Source organism: Gorilla gorilla, chromosome 6, assembly GCF_029281585.2.
Source record: "Gorilla gorilla gorilla isolate KB3781 chromosome 6, NHGRI_mGorGor1-v2.1_pri, whole genome shotgun sequence".
Taxonomy (NCBI): domain Eukaryota; kingdom Metazoa; phylum Chordata; class Mammalia; order Primates; family Hominidae; genus Gorilla; species Gorilla gorilla.
The window spans coordinates 84,777,763-84,802,080 of NC_073230.2; the positions used below are offsets into that span (position 1 = coordinate 84,777,763).

The 24,318-nt window shown below is 51.2% G+C and overlaps 2 protein-coding genes across 18 annotated transcripts in view; one reads left to right on the forward strand and one right to left on the reverse strand.

Moving 5' to 3' along the window:
• Positions 1 to 4,282: 4,282 nt before the first annotated feature.
• On the reverse strand, positions 4,283 to 23,060 carry MDH2 (malate dehydrogenase 2). 2 transcript variants are annotated; one of them, XM_004045612.4, is made up of 9 exons: positions 22,828 to 23,060; positions 15,887 to 16,055; positions 13,384 to 13,467; positions 12,798 to 12,907; positions 10,379 to 10,504; positions 7,283 to 7,360; positions 6,439 to 6,538; positions 5,920 to 6,071; positions 4,283 to 4,594 (listed from the first exon to the last, which is right to left on the reverse strand). In XM_004045612.4, exons 1-9 carry the CDS (start codon positions 22,891 to 22,893, stop codon positions 4,463 to 4,465), a joined length of 1,017 nt encoding a protein of 338 aa, XP_004045660.1. In that variant the 5' UTR covers positions 22,894 to 23,060; the 3' UTR covers positions 4,283 to 4,462. The 2 variants fall into 2 exon arrangements, with proteins under 2 accessions (XP_004045660.1, XP_055248835.1); XM_055392860.2 differs by lacking the exon at positions 15,887 to 16,055 and having other exon boundaries at positions 22,828 to 23,044.
• Positions 23,045 to 24,318, forward strand: part of TMEM120A (transmembrane protein 120A) — a 64,550-nt gene continuing 63,276 nt past the window's right edge. For 11 of the 16 annotated variants that reach the window (XR_008681428.2, XR_008681427.2, XM_055392839.2 and 8 more), the window contains exon 1: positions 23,047 to 23,242. The gene's annotated coding sequence lies outside the window, so the exon portion shown is untranslated. Of the gene's footprint in view, positions 23,243 to 24,318 lie in introns of all 16 variants that reach the window. The other 5 variants (XM_055392836.2, XM_055392840.2, XM_055392843.2 and 2 more) reach the window with 3 other exon arrangements.

Below are 24,318 nucleotides of genomic sequence, written 5' to 3' on the forward strand. Positions count from 1 at the left end.
CGCGGTTTCACTGTGTTAGCCAGGATGGTCTCGATCTGCTGACCTCGTGATCCGCCCACCTCAGCGTCCCAAACTGCTGGGATTAGAGGTGTGAGCCACCGCGTCCGGCAGGAAATGTTATAACTTTTCTATGTCTTTTCATAAGCAACTTCCTCTTTTTCTTTATTCTCCATTAGTTTTACCTATTTAGCAGTGTTTTAAGTTGTTAGCCAAACAGGTTCAGTTTAAATTGTAATTTCTAGCTCCAGTCAATGGAGACAACACACAGTAGCAAGGACAAGCTGCATAAAGGATAAAAATTGCTTCCCTCTTTTCTCCAGAAAGTAAAATTACCTTACTGAGAAAACTTCTTTGTCTAAATGCTGATTTTTCGTTGCAGTACTGGGGAAGAAGCATTTTGTTTCTGAATAAACATTTTACTCATAACACAGAGGTTACAGTGAGCCGAGAGCTTGCCACTGCGCTCCAGCCTGGGCGACAAAGCGAGACTCCGTCTCAACAAAACAAAAAACAAAGACTGGTTCTTGGCTTCCCGTGGCAAAGGCCTTGGCCACATCATTTTGGTCCTTAACACCATACATTGCAGCCACTGGTCTTTTTTTCCTCACAGAGGAGGACAGGAGTTCTGTGTGAGGAGGTGGCCAGAAGGATGGGAGGACGGATAATTGGAGCTTGGAAGTAGAGGTGTGGTGAGTTTCATCCACACTGACAACTTCCTAATGGAGTTCTGGGTGGCAGAAATGGGGCTGGGAGATGCTGTTTCTCCTCCATGTCCCTGTCATCCCCCCTCCTACTCACGCCACCCCATCTCTGGTCTCTAGCATCCGAGTGGTCCCTGCCTTCACGTCACTCCTACTTCATGTGCACCTGCAGCTCAGGCATTGCTGGGAAGCTGACTAGAAAATGCAGAATCTGGGCCGGGTGCGGTGGCTCACGCCTGTAATCCCAGCACTTTGGGAGGGCAAGGCGGGCAGATTATTTGAGGTTAGGAGTTTGAGACCAGCTTGACCAACATGGAGAAACCCCATCTACTAAAAATACAAAAATTATCTGGCTGTGGTAGTGGCGTGCATGTAGTCCCATCTACTCGGGAGGCTGAGGCAGAATTGCTTGAACCTGGGCCAGAGAGGTTGCAGTGAGCCGAGATCACACCACTGCACTCCAGCTTGGGCGACAGAGCAAGACTCCGTCTCAAAATAAAATAAAAACTTAATTAAAAAAAATCAGAATCTGGGCCCAGCAGCAGGCTCCAGGGACCCCCCCGCCAACCCGCCGCTGGTGGAGTGTGAGCAGCCTTGGCCACCGTGTCACCATCCTGCTCAGCTCCTGGGACGCCCTGTTCCTGCCATCCACAAGCTCTTCAGCCTGTCTGCTCCGGCAGCTGCCTATGACGCCCATCCCACCCTCCCTGCTGGTTGAAATCCTGCCCAGCCTGCAGAGCCAGAGCGTATGCCATCTCCTCCTCCTCCTTTTCCCTCCTCTAGAGATCTTGATAGGGGAAGTCCTCCTTGATGCTCTGCCAAGACATGCAGTAATCTTGCCCTCCTCTGGAGTCCCACGGTACTTCCTCTGCGTTTGTCTTGTGGATTCTCAGTACCTGACTCGTCTTTAGCCCTGGAAGGCAGGAGCTAGAGGGTGAATAGCCCAGGGACGGCCAGTATCTCCAGGCCCCTTCATCATCATCTGAAAGAATCTAGGATATTCTACATTCCAGGTCCTCCCTTTAGGATGCTAGAGCTGAATTTCTGAGATGGAACCAGAAATGGGCTTTTTTTTTTTTTTGGGGGGGACAGGTCTCTCTGTCTCCCAGGCTGGAGTGTAGTGGCACAGTCACAGCTCACAGCAACCTCAAGCGCCTAGACTCAAGCAGTCCTCCCACCTTAGTGGGAGTATCCTGAGAGAACTCTCTGGGAGGTTCTTAAGGGGTAGCCCCTGGTTTATGGAGAGAGGTAGTGACCACCCTCAACCAAGACACAACCTGACTTAGCTTGAGTCCCAGGTCCTGTCAGGGTTGTTGCAAGGATCCCATAAAATGGCAAATGCACCCCAAATACAGCCAGCATAGTGCTCTGCATATAGAACCACCAGGAGGAAACAATGCTAAAGTACCACGCTCAGAGTTCTGCTCTCTACAGCAGTGAAAAACGAAAACACCGAGTTATCCACCCTCAAGGTTATCCAGCTGTGAAAAGAATGGCAGGGCACAGTGGCTCATGCCTGTAATCCCAACACTTTGGGAGGCCGAGGTGGGAGGATTGATTGAGGCCAGGAGGACCAGCCTGGGCAAAAGAGCAAGTCCTCCCACCCTGATCTCTTTTTTTTTTTTGAGACGGAGTCTGGCTCTGTCGCCCAGGCTGGAGTGCAGTGGTGCAGTCTCGGCTCACTGCAAGCTTCGCCCCCCAGGTTCATGCCATTCTCATGCCTCAGCCTCCCGAGGAGGTGGGACTATAGGCACCCGCCACCATGCCCGGCTAATTTTTTTTATTTTTAGTAGAGTAGGGGTTTCACCGTGTTAGCCAGGATGGTCTCGATCTCCTGACCTCGTGATCCGCCTGCCTCAGCCTCCCAAAGTGCTGGGATTACAGGCGTGAGCCACTGCGCCCGGCCACCCCCACCCCGGTCTCTACAAAAAATTATAAAATCAGCCGGGCATGGTTGCAGGCACCCATAGTCCCAGCTACTGGGGAGGCTGAGGTGGGAGGATCGCTTGAGCCCAGGGGTTGGAGGCTGCAGTGAACCATGATCACACCACTGCACTCCAGCCTGTGCGACAGAGACCCTGTCTCTAAAGAAAAATTTAGAAAAGTGACAAGGGCAGATACACACAGTGAAAGAAGTGGGGGGCAGCTCATCTCCATAAATGGCCACCAGAGTCAGGTCTCCCACAGCCACACCCTTGTGTGGTTCCTGCCCATGTCATTGGGGGCCTTGTAACTTACTCTAACCTAGAGAATGCAGCGCAAGCGAAGCTGGGCCAGTTCTCAGCCCAAGCCTTAGAGCCTGGCAGCTTCTGCTTTTGCTTGTGGGAACTGAGTCATTCAACAAACATATGGACCTTGCTGTAGACGCGTTGCGAAGAATGAGAGGCCCAAGACCTCGGGGGAAAAGGCCAGCTGTCCGGGCATCTCCCAAACACCAGCCTCGCGTGCTCCAGTCCAGCCAAGCCTCCAGTGACTGCAGTGGGAGCTGTGGGCATGTAACCACCCAGCTGAGTCCTGTCAACCCCCAGCGTCGGGAGATAGGAACAGAAATAGCCTAAAAGCCACCAGAGTGGAGAGGGCTGGGATTGTTACAGTAGCAGATGACCTGCAGAGCAGGCTTCATTCTCTCAACCTATGAAATATGCAAGAGAGGACAAGTATTACCAGTAGTTCCTTTCCCACTTTATTTTTTAGCTGCTTTTTGGGTTTTATACAATGAACATGTATTAATTGTAGAAGAAAACGATGTCATCCTTTATGATAAAATCCATTTCCATTTTAGCTTTTTTAAAAAAACAAAAAGCTGTTGTGGACAGATGAACATCCAAGTACTGGGCACACCTCCAGCCCTCCCTCTTCCACTGAAGGCCATTGCCTGTTGTTGCTAGAAAGTTCTTTCCCAGGTATGCAGCTTTCAGTTTCCACTTCAGAGGCCACAGTGTCTGGGGAACGGACTGCCCCCAATACTAAAGGGAGTCAAATCTCTTTAATTCCCCACTCCTCAATACAACAAGAAATCCCTTCTTTAGGCCAGTGATGGAAACCTGGAACCCCCTTTTGATGGCAGCACGGCGTCCTAGGCCTTGACACAGCAGCTGGGGTTTGGGCTGTCCCAAACCGCGCACCCCAACCCTGGTCTACCCCCAGTTCTGGCCATGGGCTGTCTCTGCCACTGAACATCAGGGTTCGGTCAGAAGATGAAATCCCAAGGGGGACAGAGGTCAGTAGAGGAAGCTCAATGAGAAAGGTGCTGTTTGCTCAGTCAGAAAACGGCTGCCCGGCATTCGCCGCTGAACTATGACCCCGTGGGGGTGAACTACCCCCAGGAGGAATCAGGCCTGGGCGATGCAAGGGTGCCAACAGGAGGGGCGGGAGGAGCATGTACGGGTAAACTGAATACTGTGTCCAATTCCATAAATTAACAATTTAGACTTTCTTGAAGCTACTGATGAAAGCGTCACGCTTCAGTCTAACAGTTAAACGTCATCGAATTCTGATTGGTAATGAAGAGGTAGCAGACACTCTAAAGTTGGCTCTCACAGGGAAGAAAGCACAGCATTTACAGAAGGGACCTTGAAAAATAAAATCAAGGATGGCTTTTATTGATGCGCCCACAGAGCCACCCACAATTTGGAAGGCATGATGATGTCAATACAGTAATCATCACCAAAGCAAATTAAAATACAAAGTTTATCTGCAACGGCTTTGCAGTGACATGATGCCTTCATAAATTAAGGAAACTGGCCACCCGTCACAGCAGCTCACTTCAGGGTCTTCACGAAATCTTCCCCCTTCTTGATGGAGGCCTTCAGCTCGGGGATGGCATCCGAGATCATCTTCTCCTCAAAAGAGGAGACTTTGCCGATGCCCAGGTTCTTCTCGATGCCCCTTTTCTGAGGGAGATGGGAACATGTTAAAATGAAGTTTCCAGGAAAGTGCTTGTTAGAGAAACCCCGACCTGTCGCTCCATCAGCCCCGCCGAGGAGTCTGTCTATACATGCGGGTTCTGGGTGCCTTGCTGGGGACGCCTTGCTGACCAGGTGGGTGGGACTGAGCTGCGGTCAGGAGTGCAAGGCTCAGAGCCAGAGGGTGCCAGGCAGGGGTCCCAGCACTGTGATTGTCTAGGCAGGTACCCTGGACAATGACTGACCTTCCAAATGTGTTTCCTTAGCTATAAAACAAGCACCATCCACCTTCGTGAACACGAGGACAATGCGACAAGCACCTGGACGCCAGGCACTCAATCATCAGGAACACTTCACCGTATTCTCCCCAACAGAGCCTGTTTCTGGGTTCTTGTCTCTCCCCGCAAGTTGGTAAAGGACTGAAAACATTGTCACAGTCACCTGAATCAGGTGTCACTAAGTAGGTAAATGTCTGACATTGGCAAAAACAGGCGTCTCTCCCACCATCTCACCTGCAGAAACTGAGCACAGTTTGTGTGGCAACAGCCTCAGTCCTCACCTCGACTCAATTCCCTCCTACTGCTTCCCCTGGCTCAAGGGCCTATGAGAACCGGGTGCGTCTCACCTGCAGGCCCTGCCATTCCATACACCTGCACCGACATGGGGACAGAACTACACCGTTGAGTGCCTGTCTCTCACCAAGGCCTGGGGCCATAGCTGAAGGATCTTTCTGTATCGGAGCATCTCTGAGAAAGGTCCTGGGGTGGCCCAGTGAGCCATATTACTTTCTGGCCACGTGATGAAGGCAACCACACATCTGCCTCATTTCTGCCCACAGGTGAGAAATGGAAACTCGGCTTGAGGGGGTATGAGTAAGACCTAACGGTTTCTGTTTGCTGAAGACTCAGGCTGTCTGGATGGGGCACACTCTGGAAGAGGAATTGGGCCTGGCCGCCCCCCGCAGTCAGAACAAAATGAACAAGGAGCAACAGGGAGGTGTTCAGGCGGGGTAGGGAGGCCTCCCTGGGCTGCCTGGAGATGGAGTGTCTTATCAGTCAATACTCCTGCAGCTGCTGGGCACCCGCTATCAAACTGCAGGGAAGGAGACCCACTTGCTGGGAGGTTCACCCTTCACAGTCTGTGATCCTCCCAGCTCTTTTTTCTCGGGTGTGTGTCCACCCTTGAAAACAACAGCACTTGCGAGGCTGGCACATGAGCTTACTGCATAAAGGGCCGGGGAGAGCTCCTGAGGCTTAAGCAAAGGGAACGCCCCCTTATTCCACAGTCAGGAGGACCCACGCCTGGATACGTACCCCAAGCAGCAGCGGTGTGGAGAAGTAGGTACATTCCGTTTCCTGTGACTTAACAAAGGAACATTCCACAACACCTTCCTTTCCATTCATTGCATCCACAAGGGAGAAGACGAAGCGGGCGCCGGCATACGCCATGGAGAGGGTGGCAGAGCCTAGGGGGGCACAGACAGGTCAGCCTGGCTAGTGCCACAACCGTGACGCCCAGGTGAGCCGGCCCTGCCAGCCAAGACACCTGCACACCTTCCAGCCTGACAGTCGAGAATTTCAGTCAGCACCCCTGATTTCTTGTTACTTATACATGAATGGTGTGGAATTGACTCCTCTGCCACCCTCAAAAATGACTCTCAACCCCACAAAGCAGGCCGAGCTGCCCTCTCACACAGGGATTTTCCACCAGGCAACTGCAAATCAACACTGAAAAGGATCGTCCATGCCCAGGGACAAGCAGCATTTCTCCCCAACCCTGAGCTCTCGCAGGGCCTCACTGGCACCCAGCCCTGGGGCTGCCTGAGACTCTACCTGCTCCGGCTTTAGCCTTGACCACCTCCGTGCCGGCCTCCTGGATCCGCCCAGTGAGTGCTGTCAGCTGGTCCTGGGGAAAGTCCACCTTGGGGGTGCACTGCAAGCCAAGCCATGGGATCAGTGAGTGGCTTTCAGCCCATGACCCCAGACCCACTGCCTCCCACCCCCACTACTCCCGACCTCTCCTCTCCCTCCCATCACCAGGGCATGGGAAAGGTTTTCTATAAAGAAGAAAAAGAAAACCTTTATAGAAAAATGACATGCTACTCTGGGCACACTGCCTATGGGGTAGCCCTGCTCCACAAGGAGCAGCAAAAAAATAATAAAAAGATTAAAAAAAAAAAAGACGAAGTGAAATCAACTCTGTTGGGAAGTGTGGTGAGTCCCCTACTCATTTGTTTTTTGAGGCCAGGGTCTGGCTCTGTCGCCCAGGCTTCAGTGGTGCATCATAGCTCGCTGCAGCCTCAACCTCCCAGGCTCAAGCAATCCTCCTGCTTCGGCCTCCCAAATGCTGGGATTACAGGTACGAGCCACTGTGTCCAGCCCTGGACTCATTTTTGAAAAAAGCACCTCGCCCGCTCCGGCCTAACCAGTAACCCGGTGAGGTTCCCAACAGTGGTTCTCCTTGCGTGCTGGAGCTGGGCCCTGAGCAGCTTCCACCCACATTCACTCCAGGACTGACACCGCCCTGCAGCAGAGGGGCGGGGCTGCCTACAACAGGAGCCCTTCCAAAACCTGGCACATGGCCAGGCCTTCTCCAGTCTACCGGGATCACCTCAAAGCAGGGCCTGGTAAAGGGAATCCTGACCTCGAAGCCCCTCACAAGGTCATATGCGTGTACCTGAGAGATCAGGGGGATGATGGTCTTCCCAGCATGGCCACCAATGACAGGGACGTTGACTCGAGCTGGATCCAAACCCTGGTGACCAAAGTATGAAGCTGGATGAGTTAACAAGCTCTTTCACTGTAAAACATGTCACAGCTGCCCACAGCCCCAACACTGGAAAAGTCCCCAGAACTCAGGGTGGAACAGAGCCAGCTAGGAGGAGGCCCTGTCCAGCCCCTGCTGCACTTGGATCTCCTGCCACGGTGCCCCAAAAGGCTGAGCATGAGCACCAGCAGGTGCCGTGAGGGCTCGCCACCGTCTGGCAAGGCCACCACAAGTCCTTCCTTCACAGTGAGCATTTGTGCCCACTGTGGATGGGCACGGGAGGATGCTGCCTCCTGTGGTGGCCCCCCCCAGGCCTGGCATCCTCTTTCCCAGAGCCGGCTCCACTCCCCATGCACAAGCCCAGACTCCTCCCTACACAGAACAATCCAAGTTCCCTTTTCTTCAGGCCCCACAGAACAAAATTCAAATCCATTCCAGGATACCCATGAGTTAGAAGTCTGGCACCTCAAACAGTGATTGGGACAGAAAGAACAAACTGACTCCTATGGCTCCAAACAGCACAGTTCAAGGCCGCCTCATTTCTTAAACTGGAGGTACCACACCCCCAAAAATCTGTGAACCAGGTTTTTGTTTTATTTTTTGAGACAGGGTCTCTATCCCCCAGGCTGGAGTGTAGTGGCACAATCTTGGCTGGCTGCAACCTCTGCCTCCTGGACTCAATGATCCTCCCACCTCAGCCTCCCAAGTACCAAACACCTCCACACCCAACCTATGTTTTTTAAATGTTTTGTACAGATGGGGTGTTGCCATGTTGCCCAGGCTGGTCCTGAACTCCCGGGCTCAAGCCATCCTCCTGCGTTGGCTTCCCAAAGTGCTGGGATTCCAGGCATGCACCACTGTGCCTGGCTGAACCATGTATTTCTTAAAACGGACAATAACCTGGTGGGAGTAATGGTAGCGAGGGAACAGCCACCTGCCCCGATGGCCATGGCCACTGAAGAGCCCAGTCCTAGGTTGGAAAATGAGCCTGGTCTGGGAGAGGGAGGATCAGCCTCACGCACGGGAAAAGTAGAATCAGCTTCACGGAGCCAGAAGCCAAAGATCCGAGAGGCTTAGCTTGGTGGTGTATAAGCACACACGTGCGGGCACTGCACGGTCACCAGGGACGTGGGGCTGAAGGGACACAGCCCTGCTTTCCAGAGACTTGCCCTCAAATACAAGACTCCTAGAAACGTATGTTCCAATGGTGCATGCTAAGATGGGGGACAAGGCGACTTTGCAGCAAACGGGAACAAGGCATTGGACTGGGAGGTCCTGGAGCCACGTTGAAAGGGAATATGGTAGGTGAGAGGATGAGGGAGGAACCAGCCATCGGAAGTTTAAGGATTGATATGCATTCTTGATATGATCCAGGAAATTTCCAGAATGTCAGGCAGCCAGGGGTAATGACAGTCCACTTCACTGTTGGAGGTGGGGGACGGGATCTCCCAAGGGCCAAGGTACCCTGTCCCCAACTCTAACAGTGAAGCTTCAAGGCTGAGATAGGACTGCCTAACAGGACTTTCTGTGAGGACAGAGGAGCCATATGTGGCCATGGAGCATCTTAAATGTGGTTTGTGTGGCAGAGGGATATAGTTTTAATGTTATTTAACCATAAATAGCCAAATGTAGCTAGTGGCAGCTATGGTGCAGGGCAGGACTAGGGCCCGGGGTGTGCCCAGCCCTGAGAGCCCACGAGAATGAACTCTGTTGCCTCCAGGACGCCAGGGGCTGCACCTCTGGAGGTGGGAGGTGGGATCCTGCCTGGTGTGTCCACTTCCGTACTGCGGCAATCCCGGGGGCCTCTGGACATACCTGCGCTCACCTGCTCACTCAAACTGTTTTTTTTCTTTTTTTTTTTTAAAGAGACAGGGTCTTGCTCTGTCACCCAGGCTGGAGCGCAGTGGCGCAATCACAGCTCATTGCAGTCTTGAACTCCTAGGTTCAAGCAACCATCCCACCTCAGCCTCCCAAAGTGCTGGGATGACAGCCGTGAGCCACTGTGCCAGGCTTAAACTGTCTCTTCGATTCAAGTGTCTCTCCCATTCCATGGAACTCTAAGGCTTGGGGCCATGCCTTTTGAAGCTCTGTGACGCCCACACCTGTAACAGAGTCCCACTACCAGGCCCTCGGGTACGTGCTGCCATGTCTGTTACAGTGGGGCACCTCTAACTCCTCAGAAGCAGATGTGCCTGTCACTTGGGAGTAAAACGGAGGCCAAGGGTGCTGCGGGTGCACTTCCTACCACGCCGCACGTATAACCTCCAATCTGCCATCAGAACAAAAAGGCCTGAAGCTCAAGAGAAATACTTTTTGGGGCCAAAGGAAGTGGTTCTGCTGGCTCCACAATGGAAGCAAGTCGAAAGCAGGCTGTGCAAAGCACTAAGGACTCCAGGCCCGGCACTGGCACCAAACCAAGCCGAGCTCAAGCCACACCCAGCAGCTCAGTCTCCGTCCAGCAGCCCTAGGGTCAGGCACCTGGCCAGGCCTGGACTCTCCAGGGTGAGCTACCACAGGCAACCCAAAAAAGTCAGTGCCAGGGACCAGGGCCAACAACAATTCTGATACCTCAGGACTTCTGGCACTTTCCTCAGTTCTTCATGTTTGCTAATTTTCCCACCCTTTATCTAATGGCCAGCAGGTAAATCCTCCCAGGACCAGTTTTCAGGGGCAAGGAGAAAGGGGTGGACTGGGGGAGCCCCGTCCAAGTCCAGCCACTGAGAAGCCCAGAGAAGGTGTGAACCCACAGTGCTCTTGGCGAGAAGGAAGACAGCGAGAGCCGGGAGACAGACACTGGCCAGAGTAGATGCCTGTTGGGCCGAGTGCCTGGAACCCACAGGAAACACAGGGGCTGCTTCCATCAAGAGGGCGAGCTCTAAAAACATTTAAAACCCCCAAGTGACACGTGACCTGGGCATGCCCTCATGTCTTCCACGCCCGTAAATGAGCACGGGTGGCGGGAGAAGTTCAGAAAGGTCACCTGAGCAACACCCACGCCGCCCTTACCTTCAGCTCTGCAACAAAGGTGTTGGCTCTGACGATGTCCAGGGTCGTCACGCCGAAGATTTTGTTGGGGTTGTACACTCCATGCTTCTTGAAAACTTCTGCTGTGATGGGGATGGTGGAATTAACCTAGGACATCCAACAGACAGGCATGGCTTGCCCTGGGTTCTGAGAGCAGGGCCAAGCCACAGAAGGAAAAGGGCTTTTTGTCAGACCTTCCCAAAGGTCTAACTAGTCCAAAGATGCCACATTAAACTGCCCTGTCTGATAACTCTGTACTGGCAAGCCACCCGCCAGAAAGGACAGGCCGCACCATGTGAACAAAGAAACCCTTTGCTGTAGAGGATGCTTCTTCCCTTGGTGGCCCTTCAGCTATCAACTGAAATGTGTGATGATGCCTCCATGGATCACCTTCTGCTCGGCCGGGACTCACAGCTGCAGGGCCACTCCTGATGGGACAGCAGTGCACAGCGGCTGTGTGCTCCAAGGAAGCAGGTCCACTGGCAGCTCAGTCCCTCTGTGCTATGACCCTGGGCAGGTCACCCTAACTCCCTGGGACCCGTTTTTTTCTTCTGTAAGTGGGGGAAACAACAACCTCATGAAGTCATAAATACTAAATGACTTCACACACGGCGAGTGCTGAACACATCACCCAGGACGCCAGAAGATGACAGAACGGCCAGGTTTCTATTAGGCACTGGTTAGCTCCCCAACAAAGGGAATAGCAGCTCTCTATTTGTGACCCACCACCCTGAGGAGCTTCTGGGGAACGCAGGACCCTCAGAGGCCAGGAGCACGAGCTCTGCATGCCTGCTGGCATCCATGCCTCTCAGTGACATCATGGTCCCTGCCCCTTCACCCCGGTCGATCCTCATCCTCAAGACACCAGGACCCAGGCTCTGCCACGAAGGAGCAGTGAGGTGGCTGCTGCTAAATGAGCACAAGGCCCTGCAGGTCAAGCTGGGGAACCACGGCCGCCCTCTCAGTGAGGACGCAGCACTCAACGTTTCTGAGAGTAAGCAGCTACCTGCAAAAACCAGTGAGTGGGGCCTGGGGTGGCTGTGTGTGTCTGCGACTGTGTGTGAATGAGGAAATGGGGACAACAGGGGACCAGGAATGGAAATCCTGAGTAGAATGCAGATAGTCCCACCTTATCCATGGTTTCACTTTCTGCTGTGTTAATTACCAGCAGTCAATTGAGGTCTGAAATTATTACACGGAAAATTTCAGAAATAAAGAATTCATGGGTTTTAAACTGGCTGGGCGCAGTGGCTCATGCCTGTAATCCCAGCACTCTGGGAGAGTGAGGCGGGAGGAGCACCTGAGGTTGGTTGTTTGAGACCAGCCTCACCAACATGGCGAAATCCTGTCTCTACTAAAAATACAAAAATTAGCTGGGCATAGTGGCATGCACCTGTAATCCCAGCTACTCAGGAGGCTGAGGCAGAAGAATCGCTTGAACCTGGGAGGCGGAGGTTGCAGTGAGCCAAGGTCGCACCACTGCACACTGGCCTGGGCGACAGAGCCAAAAACAAACAAACAAAAAAACTGCATGCCATCCTGAGTAGCAGGATGAACTCTGGCTCCATCCCGCCCAGGACAGGGGTCAACCCTTTGCCCAGCATACCCATGCGTCTACACCACCTGCCTGAGTCACTTAGGAGCCATTTTGGTTATCAGATCAGCTGTTGAGGGATCATGATGCTTGTGTTCCAGTCGCCTTATTTTACTTTACAATGGCCCCAAAGCGCAAGAGTAGTGATGCTGGCAATTTGGAGAAACAGAAACCAGAGAAGCCATTAAGTACTTCCCTTAAGCGAGAAGGTGGAAGTTCCTGACTAAAGGGAAAGAAATAACTTTTATTATAGTATCTTGTTGTGATTGTTTTACTATGAGTTGTTGTTGTTAATCTCTTACTGTGCCTAGTTTATGCATTAACTTATCACAGGTGTGCATGCCTAGGAAAACACATGGTATATACAGGGTTCAGTATACACATGGTATATACAGGGTTCAGGGTTCAGGCACCTACTGGGCTCTTGGAACATACTTTCCTAGCTAAGTAGGAGCTACTGTGTCAAAAAGGGAATCAAGAGACCACCACAATCACGGCTGAAAGGAGCCTTGAGAATGGACTTCTCCTCAGGTGGGGAAACTAAAGCAGAGAGAGACGTGGTCTGCCCACAGCACAAGGCTGGCTGTGACAACGCTCATTCAGTTCATGCTGGAAGGAGTCCTTAAGAAATGCACGGACGGGCCTCTGCTTAGTGCACCCGACCTCTCCATTTCAGCCCCTTCATCTGTGTACCCCCCCATCCCCCCAGCACATCAGCAGCCTTTGCTGCAAACCGTGAGCTTTTCACGCACTGTCAGCACCTAAACACCTGCCACAGCTGCAAGAGCCGGGTGCTGCCACACTCACCGGATTGGCAATGACGCAGATCATGGCTTCCGGGCAGTGCTGGGCACAGGCAGCGGTCAGGGTGGCCACAATCGTGGCATTGGTGTTGAACAGGTCGTCCCGGGTCATGCCTGGAAATGATCCAATATGAGATGTTAACAGAGAACACCACAAATTTCCAGACAGGCAGCATGTGCTGAGCGCCAGCTGTTACAGGAAATTTAGCCACTCAAGGTCCCCGTTTCAAGTCAGTCTCTCTTGCAGGGTAAATGATCCAGCATGATGAGTGCCAGAAGTGAGGTCTGCATGGGTGGAGCAGGGGAGGACAACATCTGAGAAGGACCGTCGAGGTTTAATAAGAACCCCCAAGGTAGAGTGGGACTGAGAAGAGGGAAGGGCATCCGTGCACAGAGGCACAGGGGAACGGCAAGACGACTTTGACCCCAGGCCAACAAAGAGATGTGACCTTTACCCCACAGGCAAGGGGAGCTGGTGACATTTTTCCTACAACAAAGCAACCAGATTAAATCCATTTTTTAATAGGAAATGGGTTTAATCCCCACATCTTCACGTGGGGAGGTACCAGACAAGGCTTTCAAACACAAACCTGGCTTTCTCGGGACTCCGGCCGGAATAACTACCACATCACAACCTTTCAGGCAGTCAGGCAGCTGTTCAGGTCCGAGGTAGCCTAGAACAAACACCCCAAAAGAGAAATGTCACCGTTTCTGATTCAGAGAGGCCTGGAAAGTTCAGCCCTGGCCTTAAGGCCAACTAATGGCCTTGAGAAAGGCTAGAAGCCCTGCCTGTAATGTGACTTCCTTCTGTTGACGACTACTGCCCTGCGAGCTGACAATTCCCGTGGCAGGAACCCTCCCCTTCTACCCTGCTTTCCCCAGCCTCTCCTTGCCCAGGCCCCAGCTAGAATGGGTCAGCCCTCCAGGTTTCCACAAAAGCGAACTGAGCCACTGCTTGTCTTCATCCTACTCGTGAGCATTGTAAGTCACACTTGGCCTCCAGTTAGAATGAGAGGAGCTGCTCATTCCCCATCACCACAATTCTGATGAAAACTCCTTTTTTTTTTTTTTTTTTTTGAGAGGGAGTCTTGCTCTGTCACCCAGGCTGGAGTGCAGTGGTGCGATCTTGGCTCACTGCAACCTCCACCTCCCGGCTTCATGTGATTCTCCTGTTTCAGCCTCCTGAGTAGCTGGGATTACAGGCATGGACCACCACATTTGGCTAATTTTTGTATTTTTAGTAGAGAAGGGGTTTCACCAGGTTGGCAAGGCTGGTTTTGAACTCTTGAACTCGAGTGATCCACCCACCTTGGCCTCCCAAAGTACTGGGATTACAGGAGTGACCCACTGTGCCAGCCCAAACTCCTTGATCAGAAGGCACTGAAGGCCAGGAAAGAAAACGTCCTGTGCTGAAAGACTCTAAATATTACTATTTCGTTTACTCCTATCATCTGAAGGAAAAAGTATGTTTTCAAAGATTTCAGGGAAATTTGCTACGATATCCAAAATCGGCTTCAATCTTGACTTTTTCCTTAATGCAGGAGCCTTCTTAACCCGAACATACAGCCCAAAAGAAAATGGGCAACCCATTCAGAGAACTCTGGAAGGTGCACTAACGTAAAATTTGCCAGGCAGCCTCCCCAGCTGTTCACACCAACTTAAGACTCATGTAAACACCATCAGACACGGTATCGCATACGCTGTCAGAGGGGAAAGAAATCAGTAGAATCTTTCTGGACAGCAATTTGGAACTTTATAGTAAAAGCTTTGAAATATTCATACCTACTAATTCTGTGTTTAGAACTCTAAGACTTAAACAAGATGTAAAGATAAAGATACGTACTGCAACTTATATTAATATATTTATATTTAAGCAAACAGGAAACAGCCAATGGTCAACAGCAGAGCTATCATAAACGATAAATTACAGCTTTAAAAATAATTGTATCAAGAATTTGGGCTGGGCGCAGTCGCTCATGCCTGTAATCCCAGCACTTTGGGAGGCCGAGGTAGGTGGATCATTTGAGGTCAGGAGTTCTAGACCAGCCTGGCCAACATGGTGAAACCCCATCTCTACTAAAAACACAAAAATTAGCTGGGCATGGTGTTGCACGCCTGTGGTCCCAGCTACTCGGGAGGTTGAGGCAGGAGAATCACTTGAACCCAAGATGGGGAGGTTGCAGTAAGCCAAGATTGTGCCACTGTATTCCATCTGGGACACAGAGGAAGACATGGTCTCAAAAAAAAAAAAAAAAAAAAAAAAAATTTGGTGACATGCAAAAATGTTGATACATTGTGAAGGTTAAATAAGTAGCATATATAAATATGCATATTTATGAAATTTTTTTTTTTTTTTTGGAAACGGTCTCACTGTCTCACCTAGGCTGAAGTGCAGTGGTGCAATCAGGGCTCACTGTAGCCTCAACCTCCTGAGCTCAAGTAATCCTCCCACCTCAGCCTCCCAAGTAGCTGGGACCACAGGTGTGCACTATCACGTCCAGCTAATTTTTGGACTTTTTGTTGAGATAGGGGTCTCGCCATGTTGCCTGGGCTGGTCTTGAACTCCTGGACTCAAGCAATCCTCTGACTTGGCCTCCCAAAGTGCTGGGATTACAGGTATAAGCCACTGCACTAAGTCCAGTGAATCATTTCCCAGACAACATTTACTGAATATCCGACACTGCCTTCCACAGACGGGGAGGTTTCCCAAAGAGGCCGTGCTTTTTGAGAAGCTGGCAAGATAACCCTGGGGTGGAGGGAAGGTGGCCCGCAGCTGAGACCACCACCTTACTGTCCCCAAATCCTCACCAGAGGTTGCTGACACTTCCCTCTTCCCCATCCTCATACTACTTTTCAAATTAGAAAAAGTAGAAAATGGGATGATTAGGCTACCTCACATTTCTAAAAGACACCACTGTTTCAATTTTTATAGACGCCAAGTCTAAAAGGGTGTAATCACTTGTAAAATTTAAATTTAAAACAGAGAAACCCCCGTCTCTAAACATTTAGTTTCATCTAAGAATCTTACTCAAAACTCGGATCCTGGCCTACTGGGGACAGGAAGCAAGTCTCCAGGGTCAGCGCGCCCAGTACCTTTCACAGCGGCTTTGGTCTCGATGTGGCTCAGATCAGCGGCCACTCCGGGTGTGTGTGCGATATCATAGAGGGTCAGGCGGCTCACCAAGGGGCTGTTCTTCAGGAGAAGTGAAAGTGGCTGCCCGATGCCTCCAGAGGCCCCTAGCACAGCTACTTTAGCATTGTTCTAAAAAGAGGCACAGAGAAAGGACTCTTAGGACGAAATGAGCATGAAAAGGATTCACATGGTATCCTATAAAAAATGTTGCACTGGGCCTCTTTTTACTGCAGTTGCCAAAGCAAGATACAATCATTGTATTTGTAACAGTCTCATTCTGGAAGAATTCAGGACCTTCATTCCAAAGGTCCACTTTCAAATGGGGAGAATTTATCTCTGTAGAGGCTGTGATACTCAGGGTACTTCAAAACCCTCCTGAAAGATGAAGAACAAGCTGGACTCCATCAGGCAGCTGGACTGGTAACAGCAGCCTTCCCTTCAACCTGCAGCTTTATAAACTATAAACACACACTGAGTGCCTAGCAACAGGCCCTCCCGGTAACTGAGGTTGCAGGAAGATCCCTGCTGGCTCTGTAGGAGACAGGTAATGAGATGCATTAGGAGCAGACAGAACACTGTCACAGAAGCCCCTTGTGCAAGAGGGCAGATGGGGTTGCGGCAATCAACTCCCTGCAGGGGTGGGGAATCAGAGAAGATTAATCCAGGCAGCAAACTTGTGGCTGGAGCCTCAGGCAGGACGAGGAGCTGCCTAACAAGAGGTGGAAGGGGTTACGTACATTGCGAAAGACTCCAACCCTCCTGGGGAGTCAGATCTGTCATCTCGGGCTCCAGTATCTCACACTGGTTCTCCAGCCTAGGTGTGTATCAGAGCCACCTGCTGAGCTAATGAAGCCCACTCAGGACTAGGCTCCTGGAAGCGGGATGGGGCTTAGGCCTTGGCATTTTTGCCATTTTCCCCAGATGATTTTGATACCAAACAGTTTGAGAATCACTGTTTCATACCAGGCTAATCAGAAGAACAGGCAGCAAAGTAGCAGCTGGCCCTGGGCATTTCAGCTTGGAACAGTTAGGAAAGTGATGGGGTGAAAGTGACCCGGCCCCGCATCCAGCAATCACTCCCGTTATTCGAAGGCACTCTTCCCCTCTAGGTCTCACTCAAGGTCTGACCAAAATTACAGCCATACCCAGGGAGCTTGTTTCTGATCTAAACTCACAAATGAGAAGCACAGCCGATCCCTGGCAGGCAGGCAGGCAGCTACCAGTGAGGGAAGAGGCAAACAAAGTGGCAGACACAGGAACTCTCGGCACCGTGTGTGGTCATCTGGGGCCTGACAGCATCACTGCACAGTCTTCTACAGTAGCTGAGGCCAGCTAATAACAGGCTTTAGTTATCAGAAACCAAAACCAAACAAACCAAAATCCGAACCAAGACGCTTACCCAGTGGGTTTCTGCTCAGGAAATTAAACTGTGGAAGCATACACAACCAACATTTGAATTCAAACAGGTTTTTGAGTTTCAAGTTGGTGCTTTAAAGGTGAACCCCTGGCTGCCTGGAAACTTGAACCTGTCAGACCCACTCAGAACCTGAGGTCGGGCAGGCTCAGCCTCACCCACTTCTAGATCTTCAACTCTCACTCCCACATCTTGTGTGAGTCTCAGGGACTCCCAAATCCCAGCTCTGCATTCCCAGTTCTGTTAGGCGTTCCATGGGTTCCACAAACTCAACTGTCCATTTATCCTGCCCCCCTCCCTCCATCCCTGGTCCCAAATGGCACTTGTGTTCACTAAACATAAACTTCTAGAACCATCTTCTGCCACCTCCTTCTTATCAGAGACATCAAGTCAGGACATGAAGAACTTGGCAGCTCAACCACCCTCCCAACCCGCTCCTCCTCTTCATTCTATTCCATTATCTAACTTAGGTACTCAGCAACACCTCCAAAGCATGCTTTCCCAAAATCAAAGTCTTAACCATTTCACTCTCGTGCTCAGGCTGGCATGGTGGTATGCACCTGTAGTCCCAGCTACTCAGAAGGCTGAGGTGGGAGGATCACTTGAGCCCAGGAGTTGAGGCTGCCGTGAGCCATGATGGCACCATTGCACTGCAGCCTGGGAAACAGAGCAAGATTCCATCTCTTTAAAAAAATATCTTCTGGGCTGGGCGTGGTGGCTCACACCTGTAATCCCAGCACTCTGAGAGGCCGAGGTGGATCACCTTAAGTCAGGAGTTTGAGACCAGCTTGGCCAACATGGCAAAACCCCATCTCTACTAATAATAAAAAAATTAGCCAGACGTGGTGGCGCGCACCGGTAATCCTAGCTACTCAGAAGGCTGAGACAGGAGAATCGCTTGAACCCAGGAGGAGATCACACCGCTGCACTCCAGCCTGGGTGACAGAACAACAGTCTATCTCAAAAAAAAAAAAAAAAAAAAAAAAAAAATCTTCCAAAGCTTTCATGCCTCCATCACTCAGCCAGGGCAGTGGTTCCACAGGGGAGTGGCCAAGACAATTCCACCAGGGTGGAGGATGAAACTGCTGCAATGAGTGTATCTTTTTTTTTTTTTTTTTTTTTTTTGAGATAGGGTCTCCCTCTCTCACCCAGGCTGGAGTGCAGTGGTGCGATCTTGGCTCACTGCAACCTCTGCATTTTCGGTTCAAGCCATCCTCCCCACCTTAGCTGTAGCTGGGACTACAGGTACACACCACTCATTTTGTAGAAATGAGGTTTTGCCACACTGCCCAGGCTGGTCTCAAACTTCTGAGCTCAAGTGATTCTCCCACCACAGCCTCCCAAAGTGCTGGGATTATACGTGTAAGCTGCCATGCCCAGACTGTCTCTATCTTTATCTAACAAAGAATTAATCTCTACCAAGAAATGGACCGACCTGTGCCCTCACTAGGGTGCTTAAATGGATGGGTCCCATGTGTACATAAGGTGAACACAACATGGGGGAGGGGGGGGGAAGAAGACTGCCTCACTGGTTTCTTTGCTTTCACTTTGTCAAGGTGATGTCACTGTTTGTATATTACAGGATGTCATCAACTTAATTTTTACAAAACCACAATCCTTAAGTAGTATAATCTTTACATGCTTTGCAATGAGATGAAAATCTTTGGTGGCCCGGAGGTTAGATCATGATCTCCTTGTCAAAGAGCTGTCTTCCAGACCCGCTGACCTTTGCTGGGTGGCAGAGTGGCTATCAACAGCACACTGCTTGGCAACTGTGTTGAAAACCGACATACGTTAACACTGCCTTCATTTATAAGTTTTAACACTTTATAACGTGTTATGGTTTGTTTTAAAATTTCTACTTGAGTTGATATTGTAATGTATATATTAGTACATATACCTATAAGTAAATACATTGGGGCTATGTGCTTCCTACGCTTTTACTGTTAAAGATACAGGATCCAGCTAGGCGTGGTGGCTCACGCCTGTAATCCCAGCACTTTGGGAGGCTGAGACGGGCGCATCACCTGAGGTCAGGAGTTTGAGACCAGCCTGACCAACATGGAGAAACCCTGTCTCTACTAAAAATACAAAATTAGCCAGGCATGGTGGCGCATGCCTGTAATCCCAGCTACTCGGAAGGCTGAGGCAGGAGAATGGCTTGAACCTGGGAGGCGGAGGTTGCGGTGAGCTGAGATCGCACCATTGCACTCCAGCCTGGGCAACAAGAGCGGAACTCCATCTCAAAAAAAAAAAAAAAAAAAAAAATCCAAAGTCTGGAGACCACTGCACCATGGGCTCAAGCCCATCTTTCTTTCTGCTTTCATCAGCTGCCTTCTCAACAATGTCGCTTGTATGCCCAACAGGCATTTTAAATTGAACATGTCAAAAACTGAGATCCTGGCCGGGTGTGGTGGCTCACGTCTATAATCCCAGTACCTTGGGAGGCCAAGACAGGTGGATCACCTGAGGTCAGGAGTTTGAGACCAGCCTGGCCAACATGGCGAAACCCCATCTCTACTGAAAATACAAAAAAAAATTAGTTGGGCGTGGTGGCAGCACCTGTAATCCCAGCTACTCAGGAGGCTGAGGTGAGAGAATCACTTGAACCCAGGAGGCGGAGGCTGCAGTGAGCCGAGATCACGCCACTGTACTCCAGCCTGGGCGACAGAGCGAGACTCTGTCTCAATAAATAAATAAATAAATAAAAACTGAACTCCTGATATCTTCTCCCTGCCTAAACCCACTCTCTTCTATAAGTCTTGCCTATTTCAGCCCAACTCCAAGGCCCAAAACCTTGGTGTCATCCCCGACCCCTTATCTAATCACACATCAGCAAATCCTTCTGATACCATCAACGAATACCCAGAATTCAATCATTTCTTACCACCTGCACCTAGATAACCACAATGAACTCCTAACCCACCTTTCTCTCACTCCTAAGATTACCACCTGCACCTAGATAACCACAGTGAACTCCTAACCCACCTTTCTCTCACTCCTAAAACCATCTTGTTAAAATGGAAGGAAGAGCAAGTCATTACGCAGCTGAAAACCCTCAACTGGCCGCCCCATTTCTGAGAAAATACCAAAGTTTTACAAGGCCTGTTCTGTTAACTCCACTGCCTTCTCTGGAACTACCCTAGCCTCATTTTCTCAAACCTTCAAGGCATGCCCCATGCTTCTCCAAGGGCTCTCAGCTGCATCCTGAGACATATCCCTTACCTGCAATACTCTTTCCATATGATGTGATCTCTGCTTCCTTCAGACTTTACTCAAACATCTCACTCTGCGTGAGGCCTACCCTGGCTGATGTAAAACTGCTACCCTCGGCTGGGAGTGGTGGCTCACGCCTGTAATCCCAGCACTTTGGGAGGCCAAGGAGGGTGGATCACTTAAGGCCAGGAGTTTGAGACCAGCCTGGCCAACATGGTGAAACCCCATCTCTACTAAAACTACAAAAATTACCCAGCTGTCGTAGCCCTTGCCTGTGATTCCCACCTACTCGGGAGGATGAGGCAGGAGGATAGCTTGAGCCCAAGAGTTGGTTGCAGTGAGCCAAGATGGCGCCACTGCACTCCAGCCTGGGCAACAGAGTGGGACTCTGTCGGGTCCATCCTGGCCAACATGGTGAAACCCCATCTCTACTAAAAACACAAAAATTAGCTGGGCACGGTGGTGCGTGCCTGTAGTCCCAGCTACTCGGGAGGCTGAGGCAGGAGAATCGCTCCAACCTGGGAGGTGGAGGCTGCAGTGAGCCGAGATCACGCCACTACACTCCAGCCTGGCGACAGGGCGAGGCACTGCGTCAAAAAAAGTAAATAAAATTGGTACCCTCTTCCCTAACACAAGCACCCTACAATCCCCATTTTTCTTGCATGTTCATCACTATTTTAAGATACTTTATAATGAGTGGGGCAATAAGTAAAATATCTAGTAATTTCCGTGAGAGCAGGGACTTCTGTGTTTTGTTCACCGCTGTATTTCCAGTACCTAGCTCAATAAATATATCTGAAGGTCCTACCAAAACTCAACCTCTCCCTGGACACCCCTGTCCTCTCTTTGGTTGGCTGCCCCTCCCCCACACCTCATCCCTCCTATCCTGTTTACTCATTCCCTAAGACCTTCATCGCCTCCACCTGTCCTAAGTTTACTCATTCCCTAAGACCTTCATTGCCTCTACCTGTCCTAAGTTTACTCATTCCCTAAGACCTTCATTGCCTCCACCTGTCCTAAGTTTACTCATTCCCTAAGACCTTCATCGCTTCCACCTGTCCTAAGTTTACTCATTTCTGTCCCATATCAAGTGTCACTTCTCACTTATCTTGGTATCCCCTGCAGCACCCAGCATAGTTGTTGGCAAGCACAGGTACTTAATGTACTTATCTGTATACAGCTGGGCCCCCACTTCACCGTAGCGCAAAAGCATTTGGTACATTCAACTTACAATGGGGTTGCCTGTGGGAACCCATTGCAAGTTGAAAATACACAAAGTTAAACTCGCCTTTTGACTTAGGATATTACCAACTTGCGATGGGTATGGGAAGTAGCCATCAATCCAGGAGCATTTGTATTTATTTTTCAAATGAACTGGATGTACAGGAAACTCGAGAACTTCGATGATAAATTTGGATTCCCCTTTAAAATTACCTCCCTCTTGGGCGTCGTAATTAAAAGGCAATGCGAGCACCTCCTGGGTTCTCAAAATTAGGATTAGATTCACTTGGTAAAAATGCGGGACCACCCCCACCCCCCACCCAGTCTTAAGCTTCTTCAATGAACCCAGACGTCTGTTTTTTATTAGCTTTCTGGTGATTCAGACACACAGCAGAGTTTAAGAACCACCATTCTAGAAGATGGCTAAAAATAGCCTAGGCTTAAGTGGTCGCGGGCCAAGTCAAGCACTGTTAAGACACCTGGCGGCAGGCTCAGTCCGCCCACAGCAGGAGAGATCCTCCAAAAAAGTTAAGAGGAAGCCGTCTTCAGGTCAGAAGCGCTGAATTCTAATCCTCTGGCCAAATGACTGTAACCCTGGCCCAGTTCTCTAGCCTCGGTTTGTCCATACTATGGAATTAGGAAGTATACGATTTCTTTTATTCACGCACAACTCACACGGATGCTGCAAGGAGATTAGCTACATCAAAGCAATGGAAAGCTGCAGAAAAAAACGTAAGTTTACTTTCAGATGCGGAGCCCTGGTTTCCCAACCTTGAAGGCGTGCAAGCCAAGAGCAGGTCCTCTGGGGAATCTGGGAGACCTGGGGGAACCCTGACAAATGGACCGGCCCTGGAGCGGGACTACCTCGCCCCCTTCTCCCCGGCTTTCTCCCCCGCACCTCCAGGCCAGTGTCAGGGCCTGCCCCGGGCGCCACAGTCTCCAGCCAGTGCCGGGCAGCCCTGGAGAGGGTCAGAGCTGCCCGCGAACCGGGGACGCACGAGGCCCGGGCCGGGGGGCCTCCGCCTGCAGGCCGCTCCTTGTCTGGCCTACCTGGGCCGAGGTGCTGAAGCTGCGGCGGAGAGCAGCGTTGGCAGGCCGGGCGAGGGCGGAGAGCATGGCTGGAGCGGGAGGGGCACCGACTGGTCGGCACAGGAGCTGGTGACGGGGAAGTGACTCCAACGACCTCCACACTGCGCAGCGCCTGCTCCCTGGGGCCTCGCGAGAGTGACCGGACTTCCGGTCGCGCTCGCCTCCGGGATCTCGTGAGATCACGGCCACTTCCGGGAGTCGGAAAGGAAGGCTCCGGGACCACCCTGGCAACACCGGTGTTTGGCTGGGTTCTAGCGTGGCCGTCTGTGTGGCCGGTGGGGGACCTGCGGTCGGAGTGGGAGGGCCAGTCTGCACCCAAGAGGTGGAAGAGGACGGGCTTTAGGCTGGAAGCGCCTTAGAGGAGCCATTTTTCCAGGTGGGACCCCAGGCAGAGGCTCCGACAGGGAGCCTGGCCATAGTCGCGCAGCCGGGGAGGTGGAGCGCGTCCCAGACCCGAGCCCCCGACCTCAGCCAAACCCATTCCTTCTGCCTTTGGAGGCCAGAGGGGACTCTGAGCTCCGGAAAGGCAGGGTCAGGGAGGCTGAGAGTCCTTAGGCGGGGTGGGAGGAAGGGGCCATCTCCTCAGATCCGGGCCGTTGTTTCCCAAGTTGCAGAGACCCTTGGGTTCAGGTTTAGTGACACCACTGCTGATAATGGCGACCTCCAGCCCTGCAAGCTTTAGAGGACCACTATTCTGTGTTCCAGATGAGCAAATAGGTTGTAGGGACAACAACTTCCGTGGTCATACAGTTCCTATCTTCTCTCGCCTGCCCGGCAGTGCTCTGACGGTCCCACTGTTTCTGCTTTACGAATAAAGACACTGTGGCTGAGGCCAAGTGGATTTGTAGAGTTTACGCAGACAGAAAGTCGAGTAGAATTCCTTGCTCACAATGAGTTTATTACTTAAATGTATGAATTTATTTATTTTTTTTTGAGACGGAGTCTCTCTCTGTAGCCCAGGCTGGAGTGCAGTGGCGCGATCTTGGCTCACTGCAACCTCTGCCTGTCAGGTTCAAGTGGTTCTCCTGCCTCATTCTCCTGAGTAGCTGGGATTAGCGCACCACCACACCTGGCTAATTTTTTGTATTTTTTAGTAGAGACGGGGTTTCACCACGTTGGTCAGGCTGGTCTCGAACTCCTGACCTCGTGATCCACCCGCCTCGGCCTCCCAAAGTGCTGAGATTACAGGCGTGAGCCACCGCGCCCGGCCTGATATATATTTTTAAAATTAAACAACACCCCCAGGCAAGGTGGCTCATGCCTGTAATCCTAGCACTCTGGGAGGCTGAGGCGGGCCGATCACTTGAGGTCAGGAGTTCTTGACCAGCCTGGCTAACATGGTGAAACCCCATCTCTACTAAAAATACAAAAATTAGCCCAGCGTGGTGGTGTACACCTGTAGCCCCAACTACTCCGGAGGCTGAGGCAGGAGAATCGCTTGAACCCGGGAGG

Coding starts and splice junctions, on each gene's coding strand:
- MDH2 (XM_004045612.4), bottom strand. CDS start 22,893: ATGCTCTCCGCCCTCGCCCGGCCTGCCAACGCTGCTCTCCGCCGCAGC. Junction 13,468..15,886: donor GACCAAAGCCGCTGTGAAAG/GTACTGGGCGCG, acceptor TGTTTGTTCTAG/GCTACCTCGGACCTGAACAG. Junction 4,595..5,919: donor CCACACCGCTGCTGCTTGGG/GTACGTATCCAG, acceptor CATCTCCCTCAG/AAAAGGGGCATCGAGAAGAA.